The 13,271-nt window shown below is 37.8% G+C and overlaps 1 protein-coding gene across 1 annotated transcript in view; it reads right to left on the reverse strand.

Moving 5' to 3' along the window:
- LOC143225930 (uncharacterized protein C16orf52 homolog A-like) overlaps positions 1 to 10,582 on the reverse strand; it is a 29,491-nt gene extending 18,909 nt beyond the window's left edge. Inside the window, exon 1 of the mRNA XM_076456182.1 lies at positions 10,120 to 10,582. Coding sequence (XP_076312297.1) covers positions 10,120 to 10,222 — 103 coding nt within the window. The 5' untranslated portion in view covers positions 10,223 to 10,582. The remainder of the gene's footprint in view (positions 1 to 10,119) is intronic.
- Positions 10,583 to 13,271: the final 2,689 nt, after the last annotated feature.

A 13,271-nucleotide genomic window follows, 5' to 3' on the forward strand; every position in this document is an offset into this window, starting at 1 on the left:
CAACCTTTCACCAATAGGAGTGCAACACAACTCGCACAGTTGACTTTCTCTGTGCATTTGAGTTCAACTTCAGTTTAAGGTTGAGCAATAGAAAAGAAAAAGACACCAGAAGTGGAAAGTGGTACAAATCTATTAGAAATATATTTTCAGTGGTGGAAAATTTTTGATATACTGCCTTATCTTCTCTCAGAGCTTTGCTACAACTTCATGTTTACCTAGTAAAGGAATAGATGCAACAGTACCTAGAAGAGCCCCCCTTCAGAAAGCATTCAAAGGAAGCACATGGGGTGTGTGAATAAAATGTATGCAAGTTACAATCACATAAGATTTCAGTATTTCTGAGTCTGGTATCCTTGTAACATGTGAAATTAATGTGTCACAATAAGAACAGAATCATATGGTGGGGCCCCTGGTGTAGTAGCTAGGGCACATAAGGGCAAGTTAAACTGCAACCAACACCAACAAGACAAACATATGAATATCCAGCCCATGATAGAAAAATGGTCCCTTACTGTTCACTTTGGACAAGAGAATAGGAAGGGAAGAAGATCATCTATTCCAAAGACCTGCTTTATTATATGTGGATGTCTCATACAATCAACACCAGTACCCCTAGAACTAACAACCCAGCAGCAGTAAAAAGATGGACAGCAAGGTAGCAGTTCAGCTCCAGTTCAGAACAATTTGGCACTAGGAATAAATCATCCAGTCCACAGTAAGCAGAAAGTAACCAGGCCTCTTACCTGTGAGAACTTGTCCACCTACAACCAATACTGGTATCCTGTGGGAACTGACAACATAAGGGTGACACGACACATGGTGCTCAGTCAGAGGGGTAAAATGGATCTTGGTAGAAATTATTTAATTCATTACATGCCAGCAGCTTGAATATTACATCAGGTCTGTGGTAGGAGGCTGGTCTATAAACCACTGCCCTGTTCTCAACCAATAGGAACTGAGCACACTCAGAAGGAAGCAAACCTCCATGGTTAACCACTCCAGCAGCTAGGAATTAGTAAGTAGTAAGGTTGGTTCGTTGGTTGGTTTGGTGTTTTATGGCACAAAGCAAAAATTAAAGTAAATTTAGTAAAATTCATAAAAGAAAATTGAGGTAAAACAAAACAAAGTTAAAAAAAAGCATTAAAACCAATGTTTATATCTAGTCTACAGCAGTAAATGAAAAACTACAGTAACACACGTTGTAAAGGACTTTCTGTAGCATAATTATAATTATCACAACTCTCCAGGAAGACTAACAGGTAAGTTCAAAACCATTGTCAGTCACTGAAAGATAGCCTTTCCAGTCCTGGTTTCGAGTTATTTGACATTACGACCATTTTCTAATTTTAAATCAAACTAGAGAGACTGTGATTCTTAAAAGGGAACCATGTTAAAAAAGGCGTAATGTATAAATTAAAAAACTTAAATGGCATTAAAAAGATAAATGGCCTTTAAAAAACAAAAAACTTTATCAAGGTGGATAATGTCACCATCACCAATAACACTGTCTAACATTATGTACAAACCTTGGGACAGAACATGTTTAAAATGGTGCTGTTGTTGAGAGTCATAACAAAGGCAAGACAGTAAAATGTGGTTTATTGTGACCTGAGTGTTATACAAACAACACATTGGTACATCAGTTCCAGATAAAAGAAAACAATGAGTTAAAAAACTGTGACTAATGCAGTCTAGTTAGAACAGCTTCCTCTTTCAGATCCTTAAGAAAGCACAAGAGCCAAAGTCCAATACAGAATTTTATTTGGAAATGTTTGTTTTCATATTCCTCATTCCAAGTCGCCTACCAAATGGCATGGAGCCGAGCTTGGAATACAGAACCATAGTTCATACATGGAACAGGCATAGCGGTGATAGTGCCAGAGCAGATAGATTTAGCTGCGGTGTTGGCAAGCTCGTTCCTGCAAATACCAACATGGACCAGTATCCAGAAAGACTTGACAGAAGTAGATGTTAAACAGAAATGAACCAGTCAGTTTTGAATATTGGCAAGAACAGGGTGTGAACTGACGTGAAGAGATTCCAGAGCCAGTAGAGAACTGAGTCAGCATAAATAGTGCAGCTTGAATACTTCTTAGCTTCTATGTGATCCAGGGCAAGAGAAATGGTGTACAATTCAGCAGTGAACACAGAAGCTGTAGAGGAAATTATGCAAGCAACCCCTGCATCACAGCAAACCATGGCAGAGCCCATACAGTCACCTGATTTGTATAAATAGGAATGGAAGGATGGTTCGAAAGATGTTCAGTAAATAAAAGACGGTACTTCCAATCGGGAGTATCTGCTTTTCTCAGATGACTTAAAGAAAGGTCACATTTGGGATGGTAATAAGCCATGGTGGGATGGGCTGACCAGTGAACACTGCAATGTTATCCAAGGACAGACCCAATTCATCCAACTGTGCCTGGATATGAAGGCTAAAAGGAGCAATGGCAGATCATCTGTTCTGAAAATGTATGGACCACCGAGGAAGGAAAACACAACCCCAGGTGGGATGCTTTGATAAGGAAGGAAGTTTTGAAGCATAAAGTAAAGGCAGTTGCAAATGGCAAAGAAGGTTCATGAGACTATGTATAAGCTCTGAACTGGGGAGGTGCAGAAAGCCCCCAGTGCAGAGCCAAAGTCCTTGATAATGAATGGGGTGCAGCATCTTTAAGGCCGAGGGTCTAGCAGAGCCATAGACAAGTGATCCATAGTCATGTTTCGATCAAATAAGAGCACAATATATCTTTAGGATAGAACATCGATCCACTCCACAAGGGGTGGTAGAGAGGACACGGAGAATGTTTAGTGCTTTTGTACATTTGACCCATAGCTGCTTAATGTATAGTATAAAGGTCAGCTTATGGTCAAAGATAAGCCCCAAGAACTTGGTCTCAGGGACCACACACAGCACATCTTCACTGATACAGAGTTCAGGATCAAGGCAGCAAAAGTGCCTGCAAATGGTTTTAGAGAGAGAGAAGGTAAAGCCGTTTGCTGTGGTCCACTTCAGTACACAATTGAGGGCAGTTTGTAGTTGCCGCTCAATATATCTCATGTGCGACGACTGACATGAGGTGTGAAAGTCAGACATAGAGCCCATTTGCAACATTGAGAGGAAGTTGTTCAGTGATGGCATTAATCTTTATTATGAAAAGTGTGACACTCAAAATACAGCCCTGAGGGACTCCAAGTTCCTGTAGAAAAAAAACCGGAAAGTGTCGAACCCACATGGACTTTGAATCTCCTGTCCATTAAAAATTTTTAAATAAACATTGGTAAATGGCCACGTAACCCATATGTATTAAGGTCTCGCAAAATGCCATACCTCCATGTTGTGACATAAGCCTTCTCAATGCCAAAGAATATTGATACAAGACATTGTCGTTTGAGAAAGGCTTCTCTGATTGACTTTAAGTTGAATCAGGTGGTCCAAGGTGGAGCGCTGTCATCGGAACCCACACTAGGTGGGCAAGAGGAGGTTGTTTGATTTGAGGAACCAAACAAGAGGAGCATTAACCATCCTCTCTAAGGTCTTACAGAGACAGCTCGTCAAAGCAATTGAACATTAGTTTGAAGGAATCTTGGGATCTTTCCCAGGCTTAGAGAAAGGTAGGACAATAGCCTGGTGCTAAGCATCAGGAAAAACATTCCGTTGCCAGATCCAGTTAAAAACAATTCAAAAAATATCAAGAGATAGATCGAGCAGAATGTCATAGTGTACATCATCTGGTCCAACTGATGTACTGCCAGACCAATGAAGAGCAAGTTTCAATTGCACCAGTGTAAAGGGATGATTATTGTCATAGAAACAATCAGCTTGAAAGGAAAGAGGAGATTGTTCTGCCCGAGTTTTGATGGCTAAGAAGGTGGAAGAAGAAGCAGAAGTGTTAGATACCCAGCAAAAGCTTTCACTTAGAGTATTGACGATGTTTTGGTTATAAGCCACTTCCTGGCCATCAGAGAGCAAGATTGAGAGGGAGATAGAGTTATATTGCCCACTAACCTATCAAATCTTGTTTCATATGACTTTCGAACTCGTGGTAGAAGATATGCCAGTTGTGAACTCTATCCAAGATTCCTTCTGGCTTTGATGTCTTATCCACCAAGCATGTGCACAGGCCCGTTGGAAAGCAATGCGGTTTGAGAATGCGAGATATCTACGGAAAGCATCTAAGGCCCATTTTTGAGCCTTCCGTGCCATGTGGCAGGCAAGATTTCACCACGGATGAGGATATACTGGAAAATGTGTTGAGGTTTTAGGAATACACTGAGCAGCTGCTTGTATAATACAGTCAGTTACTGGTGCCACACAGTCGTCTATTGATGGCTGACAGATGATGGCAGGATTGATTTCTGTGAGAACAGTGAAAGAGGCCCAGTTTGCCTGATCCAGCTTCCACAGCAGCACGTGGGTTGGGTGGCATCGACCATAGCCAGTCTCTCTCAAAATTATCGGAAAATAATCACTGCCTCATGGATTATTGTCAACCCTCCATGAAAAATGGAAGAATAATGAAGGGAAGCAAACAGAGAGATCAATAACAGTAAAGGATTGACTAGGTGCATGAAAATAAGTTATAGAACTAGTATTGAAAAGAGAAAGGTTGTGACCAGAGACCATACGCTCCACAAAGCGACCCCTCCTATCAGCACTTCCCCAGAGTAGATGATGTCCATTAAAGTCCCTACAGAATAAAAAAGGGAAATGGCAACTGTTCAATGAGAGCATCAAGGTCTGATTGATCATATGTCTCTCCAGGTTACCAGTAGAGATTACAAACAGTGAAGGTATGACCCAAGGAAACACAAATTGCTACGGCGTCCAAGTGTGTGTTGAGTGACAAAGACAGGGTGGGCACATGCTGATCAACCAACAGTGCCACCCTTCCATGCACTCATCCATCACACAATCTGTCATTTCTGTAGAAAGAAAACTGTTGAAATGTTTCCTATTAGAAAAGACATACAGAATGGTTGGAAGCAATCAGTGTTTTGATGTCATCCAGATTAGAACGTAAACCTCAACAGTTCCACTGTATCAAGGTGGCCATTTTTAATGGCATGTAGGCGAAGTGGCTGGAGAACCCTTCTGTATATGACCATGTCTTTTTTCTTTACTGTCCTTATTTGAGGAAAGTCTATCGACCTCCATGGATCCTGCCCTGGGTCAATTGGGTAGGTCTTTGTTGTTGGAAGGGGATTCCAGTGACTGAGGACATGAATGAATGATTGTTTTGCATCTTAGGGTGGGAGAAGATTTATCCAAAGAAACACCTGTACCTGGTACCAAAGGATGTGGATCTTTGGGTTTGTTGGAATGTATGGAAGGGACAGATGGGTGTAGAAGTTGATTCATCAACTTTTTTAACCATGGAGGTCAGAAACTTTTCATTTGTTTTGGGAACAATTCTTTTGGAGGCACAGATAGATCTGTATGCACTCACACTGTATTTGTGGAATAAAGTGCAGCAGCATATATCCAAGACAAAGTGGTGGACAGCAATTTTCAAGCCTCAGGTTAAGTAATGTTATGAATTGTCTTCATACACTGCACCTCTTTTTCTTCCAACCATTTAGGGCAAGAATGAAAGTAGGGCAGGTGAGAGCCATTGCAATTGGCACAATGTAGGTCCATTTCACACTCATAAGTACCATGGTCCTTCCCACCACAACGAGCTCATGTCAGGAAACTACGACACGACATCTTTGAGTGACCAAATCTTTGATACTGGAAACATTGGATAGAGTTTGGAATGTACGGCCATACCCTGAATTAAGATAACCTGCCTTGATGGTGGCAGGTGCACGTGGTGATGTAAATGTCAGTACGAGAATATTGGTTGGCAATGTAACTTCATCTTTGCAAGTAGAGATACACCTCACTGGTTTCTCCACTCACGGTGTTTCTGCAGTGAGAATCTCTGACTCAGGGATGTTCTTCAAACCCCTCTCAACAATAACTCCTTGTGATGAATTCAAAGTAGCATGAGGTGTAACCTCAATAGGTATATCCCCAATTGCCTTTGAATTCAAGAGTTCACTGTGTTGAGATGTGGATGTTTCCACCAATATGTCTCCAGATCAAAGCTTCTTTACTGACTTTGGAGAGCCAGAAAGTCCCTCCAGTCCCTTCTGAATAAAAAAGGGGGATATCTGCCCTAAAAGTTTGTCTGAAAGAGAATGTAGGATAAGAAAATGAGGTACAACAGGTGGTACAGAAGTTGAAGATTGCTGCTCAGAAACTTCAAGATGCAGTCATTTACCTATTTACTGTTTTTTCATTATTTTATTTAAATTTGTATTTGGAGGATCCATAGGAAAAAAGGAAATTTTGGTATCCACTGACCCTACCCACTATGGATCCCTATGAGGGGATGCACTATGATGTCAAGCAAGGACACTGCAGCAATGCCAGGGTTTTGTAAGCACTGTACCCAAACACCAGCATCAGATTGTCCACAACACCTGTTGAGAACTTCCAACACTGGTACTTGGTTAACCCTAGCACAAGTGGACCAGCTGATTGACCCAAGCGGGACCACCCAAGGGCTGCCCATGTACAGGAATTCAAGGCCAAAGTGGTGTGTTAGGGTTGGACCCCTCAACCACCAGGATCCTCTCCTCCCCTTCATGGGTCGCCACACACGGCAAGCACATGGGTGGATGTTTAGATCCCAGAGGAGGTAAACTGAAAAAACAGAATCTTCCATGGAAGATCCCCTCACCATGTGCAGGAATCCACACTGAGGGGGAGAAATTAGGGAAAAAACCCATTGGAAAAGTCTGGTCTACACCAGACCTGTTCCCACCACAGTCACCAGAGAGATGTAGAAACATGCAGACTCTAATCTAGTCTCCAAAAAAGTCACAAATATCCCAAAAAATTTTAGTTTGCCTTAGAAATGGAGTCATGCACAAGTACAATAAGGACATTGGGGGTAAACATACACAGGACAAAAGGGCAACCCAATCTAAGATATCCCAACAACAAAGGAGCCATGTGTGTAGGGAAAGGGTGGAAGATGACAACAACAGAAAAAAGTAGGTCACAAATTTCCAATGAAAACCATTCGAAGGAATGATGAAAAGCCTCAGAGAGAAGGTGGACTGAGGAAAAAAAATGAAAACAGAGGATAACATGAGGTGAACATGAAAAGACTGAGGTTTGAAAAATATCACTGAAATATTAGGATCTGAACCTGGAGGCAGAAGATAATCCAACTGCTGGAAATAAAAAACAACAACACAGACCTATGGTAAGCTATAGCAAGGATTTCCATATTGTGTGGGATTCCAGGCATGCTAACCCCCACATATAATTTGTCCACAAACCACAAACCTATAAGCATGAACCCCAATATCCAGCAATTGGGGGAAGGGAAGAGAAAACAAGATATTGGCCCAAAGGCATCTCACTTAAAAGGGAGGAGAAGTTGCAGGAAATAACATACCTAGTTTATTTAACTCCAAGAAAGAAGGTGGCCTGGGCACATCCACCAGAGCTAAACATGACTGTGTGGCATAGGAAAGAGGAGGAAATAGTCTGTCAAAAGAATTCTCCTCTTGTTTGGGTACCCCTAAACAAGGCATGATAGGATAATACTCAGACAAATCAGGAGCCCACATGGAGGGAGCCAACTCCCAATGAACCAAAGTTGGAATATCTTCCACTGACATGTGGACCTGATGCCACAGCAGTTGGAGTAAGGTTAACTGTTGAAACTCAGAATTCATTGCAACTTAGAGTGCAAGTAGGAAATTCCAAAGGAAATCTAAAGAATCACATGTGAACAAGACACAATGTTAATGTGTATAAACTAAAATTCCAAGTGTAACACATGTAAAGAAAAAATAAGCACCCCCCAAAAAAAAAACAAGGATTGAAAATTCCATGCACGAAAGCACGAGAAAAAAAAAAAACATCTTAACACCACATATACCAGTCCAGAATTGAAGTTGTGCTAAGATGCACTGAAGGAGTCAGCATTGCTAGGAATTGTGTAGTGCTCCTGCTGGTGATGCACTGTTACATGTTCACTTGCATGCAATCATGCAGCTGCCTTGTGTGAAAACATGAGTAGGTAGGAGTATATCAAAGCTAATGGAAAGTGAAAATGTGTGCATATAGAAAACAGTACAAGTTGAAACACCCGTTCTGTAAGAAGAGGTACGATATCACACTGGAAAACCATGTATCCTTTATTCAATCAGCTCACCAAGTTATCCAAATCATTTTTAAAGCAGTAACATTCTCCTCACAGTAACATCCAAAATGTTTAATATCAGCAAATTTAAGTAATGTAACAACTATTCTTTCATCTGAGTACAGGTTCTAATTTTGAGTCCTAAGGTATCCCAGTTGTGGCTAAATACAGGTTCATTGAACTCTTTCTTCCAATCATTCTTCTACATCATATACATTTTTTGACAGGTTTATTATACTGTATCTTAACCTAAAGATTTCTGAAAATCCAAATATACTAAATTCACACTCTTCCTCTTATCCACATAAGCAGTAATATCTTCAAAGAATATCAAAATTAGTAAGGTGTGATATTACCCTAGCAAAACCATGATGAATGTCTAATAAAACTGTGAACTTTGTAAGGTATATATGCAAAACATCGTTTATCAGACGTTCAAAAACTTTTCCTATCATTCCTGGACAAAATTTGTCACATGTAAAACTTTTATCTATTACCACACAGAAAGAATTGTGTATTATAATACTAATAACAAACAGTACTAGTAACTTCTAATAGAATTAAATAGATAAAGCGAGAATGAATTAACTAAGCCTAATATAAATATTGAGACTATCTATGTTACTAGGAGTGCAACTCTTTCCTACATGGACTACTGGTTTTTGCAGAATTCACAACTGAATTAAATTCTATATTTCTTGTTAATTATGAAGACAGGATTAGGCCAGACTGAGAAACTTCTACAGATTGCTGTCTATAAGTTATACTAATTACTGATTTTGTTGTAGTTTTGCTTTCATCTTTATAGGGATTGCAGCATTATAAATAAATATATCAATATTTACTTTTCATTTACTTATATCATTCTTTGCAAGACAAGGTTTCAGACTGGTGCTTCATATTTCTTTGACTCATATAAGAAATGTTTTCTCTTATATTTATAATTTGATTTTAATAATTAAATATGCATAAAGTCTTCAAACACTTGCAATGAGTGAACTTTTTCGAGTTGTCTAACTTTGGTTTTTTATTATGATTCCCCATGTTCTATATAATAACCTCTCCTACACCCTAGCTTCATCTCAATAGCAATGTCATGATAAACAAATCCACATCAACTACACTTCAAGCATGTTCAAGAAATTTGCACCTCCATATAAGTCACTTATTTGACCAATTCCACTGGAAAAAACATTGCAAACCACAGAGAAAATACTTCTTTAAAAAAGATTAGACATACTTTTCAGCAGGGGTAAGGCCACTTCAGTGTGGTTCTGTCAGATTGTGGATATCAGAGGTGGATACTGTATCCATAACACAACTACAGAGTTTACTGAAACGAACAGCAAGTATCTACTACAGAAACACTTTTAGAAATGTATTGGTGATTGAGCAGTCTCCTCACTCAGCTCAAGTATACAGAACAACATTCTTAAAGCCTTCCACCTTTTGTCTAGAGAGGCAAAAGACGTTTGAAATTTTTCATCTACAATTTAGCTGCCCAAACATGGTCATCAATATATTTCTACAAGTTTCTCAAAGCCAGTTGCCACCCATTTCACATTCAAGTCAATACGAATACTCTGAAAACATAATCCATCAGACATCTCAGTGATGTGATTATGGAAATATGGATGGGTTCTTTCAATTTTGGATATTGTAAAAAAATAATTTAATGCATTCAGAATCATAGCATAATTTGTCAGAAAATGATGTGGATAGCTTCACCCCAAAATATGTTCTACTTGACTTGAATACTGGGTGTTAAAATGGAATTAAACTCATACATACATGCTTAAAAATATGCATCAAGGTTTAGTTCTTTCAATTTTAAACCAGAAATATATACCACAAAACACATTTACACAACACACACAAGTATATATACAATGGTAATACCCATTTTTCTTACCTCCAACTTCAGTAACTATCCAGTCAGGTAAGATGAGACTCATCACAGCAAATATATCAGCTGCTAAAAACAATGTTCCTGAAATAACTGTTAATTTATCCATTACTGTTTCCTAAACTTTCCCTCCAATCAAGCAGTAATACTGAACAAGCTTTCGCAAGTTAAGACATAAGTTCCACGAGTCTATATAGCGTTGTTAAACTGTTAAGTGTTATCATTAAATTACTAGTACTGCTAAATGTTGTTGTTGTAATATTTAACTTAAGTTACACATTTACTTTTATAGTAATACTTTTCAATTCAATGCATAATATATAGTTTTTATTTTTTAGCACAGAATACTTAAGTAGTAACTAGCAAGGCAATTTAACGTATATTATATTACTTTATTTAAATTACAAATTTTCAGATAATTAATAATACACCCCATTGACAGTCTTTACAACGACACCCGACCAAATGTTAGGCAAAAGAAAATTAATAAACATTTTTATTTGAATACATAGCACCTAGAGAGCGCGGGATTACAAAACATCACAAAAACATATATAAATGGATAAATACAGAAATAATTCAAAATCAAATTTAGGGAATACCTGCGAAATTTAACTTTCTGTTATTCTTAGCATGTGTGTTGTTATCACATAATATTACACATAAACATTGTAACTCCAATAACTTAAAAAAGCAATTGATAGATCTAGTTTAAAAATCACTTTGGTCTGTTTAAATTGCCCATTTAAACTCCATTTTCGATAAAACAGCAATAATAGATACAAAATTACGAAAATGACATAATACCTGTAAGTAACATTAAATTAAAGTAAATTTATCCATTCAAGGTTTTTGCCATCTATTTTTATTAAGATTCATAAAAGACGTCCTGTTATATATGACAGATATAAAGAGATACCAATTCACTTACAAGAATAACATTATAACGGTATTTTGAGGCGCCATCTTCATAATGGACTAACTGTGATCAGTAAATTGCATAGAATCAATCTCCTCGATTAGTATTGTGAGTCCATAAACTTTTGTTTGTTTTTTAGTTTCGCGCAAAGTTACACAAGAGCTATCTGCGCTAGCCGTCCCTAATTTAACAGTGTTAGACTAGAGGGAAGGAGGCTAGTCATCACCACCCATCACCAACTCTTGGGCTACTCTTTTACTAACTAATAGTGAGATTAAGCGTCACGTTATAACGCCCCCACGGCTAAAAGGGTGAGCATGTTTGGTGTGACGAAGATTCAAACCTGCGACCCTCAAATTGCGAGTCGAACGCCCTAACCACCTGACCATGCCGGGTCTACCGTAAACTTACTGTTCACTCACTGGAGTCAGATATCACAATATCATGTTCATGTTGTTGTTTTTTGCTACAAAAACACACGTAGCTATAGACAAACATAAAGAAACGATCACAACTCAGTAGAAAAATATATATTGAAACAGATGTTGTAATACAGGAATACGATATATTTCTCCTGCCTTTTCTCTTGTTACAATGTAATTTTTCAATTGTTATTGTTTTTGCGAGTCTTGAGTGCGAACCCTGAGATTCGCGTAAGTAATACTTTAGCTTTACATGTTTGGAAAGCATGTAAGATATTGATTCGCTAATTGCCGGTTAACTAACTCTCTTAAAGGGAAAATAGCACATGATATATATAAATATACGTTATTTTTCCAAACACCATATTGGATATGGAAGGATTATGAGCAGCCACGTAATACAACTCAACTTTTTGTTGACATAGGTGTCAAATGTAAAGTACGTTTTATCTGAAAACTTGGCTTTCTTACGTATTTTGACATACAAAACCAAGATTTGCTCCTTTAGTATGTTTTCGATTGGTTTAAAGATATTTATTTTTTAGACGAATGTAAAACATTATTGGGGCATGTTTTTCAGCTTCAGCTTTTAGTTAATATTTCTATGGATTAAACTCTCACCTTTAGTTTTAATTTGGATAACATTTTTGTGTCCTATTTTAATATTAATGTTTACTATTATTTAATCTGAAACTATTGATAGGAGATTTACTTTAAATATACTTTGTGAGGTTTAAGTAGTTTGATTAGACTGATTTTTTGAGGCTTTGTTTAAATTTTAACTTTAGATTGGTTTAAACTTAATTTTGGATTTATTACAATGATAATGTGACTTTAATTTTCTTAAGTTAAGGAGGAAGACATCAAAGTAACAAGAGCTTTTAAATAAGGTCTTTAGTTCACTCTTATTAATTTGACATGTGCTAATAAACACTTGCCATTGTTTAGCTTTGTTTTTATTGCATTGTCATTTTTTTTAAATAAACATTGTGTACTTGTTAAATATCGATATCAAATCTTGTCCACTTTACAATCCTGGTTGTTGAGCATAGAGAACATTATAACTGCACAGAACATGGCGGAGAACAATGTATATGAGACACTCTGAATGAAACCATTCTGACCAGTAAATATTAACTTTGTCTTGGTAAAAGGGGGATACTTGGAAATGGATGTAGGGGCATGTTTTCAAATATGTTTGAATCACCTGAACCATTGGACAAAGAAAATTACAGTAGATTTATTTCGGTTGAAATTTAGACACATAAATATATTACAGGAGCTCCCATCAACCTTCGTTTATGCAACAGTAAACTGAGTTTTGGTGGAATGACCATTCACTATTGGTCAGAACCAACCTTGGAATAATTTATTGATTGTATGTGTCTCCACCAAATGGAATAATAATACTGTCATTCATACATGTGATGTGCCAGAGTTACAGCACCATCGAAAATAATAATAGAACCAACATGTGAGAACCGTTGTTTTCTATTTCAAAAGCAAGCAACAGTAGCAAATAAAGTGGCAGAATGCAAAGTAGTTTACATGTCAGGAACTAGGCAAAACTATCATGTAGTAGAAGAGGGACTACAATATGATAGCCAGGAAAGGACATTCCAGCCTGTTGACTAGGTATGGTAGTGGTATATCGAAGAAGAACAGAAGTAATGAGCTGATTTTTTACTCCACTGTTGTATGAGACATAACATTCATAGGGCATGCATAAGTACAAGCATCATGTGCATAAAATGAAACCATATGCTATTGATGCACCTCTCCTACCTCGGCATGATCAATAATAGAATTATATTGTT

This window comes from Tachypleus tridentatus, chromosome 9 (assembly GCF_004210375.1).
Source record: "Tachypleus tridentatus isolate NWPU-2018 chromosome 9, ASM421037v1, whole genome shotgun sequence".
In the NCBI taxonomy this organism is placed as follows: Eukaryota; Metazoa; Arthropoda; class Merostomata; order Xiphosura; family Limulidae; genus Tachypleus; species Tachypleus tridentatus.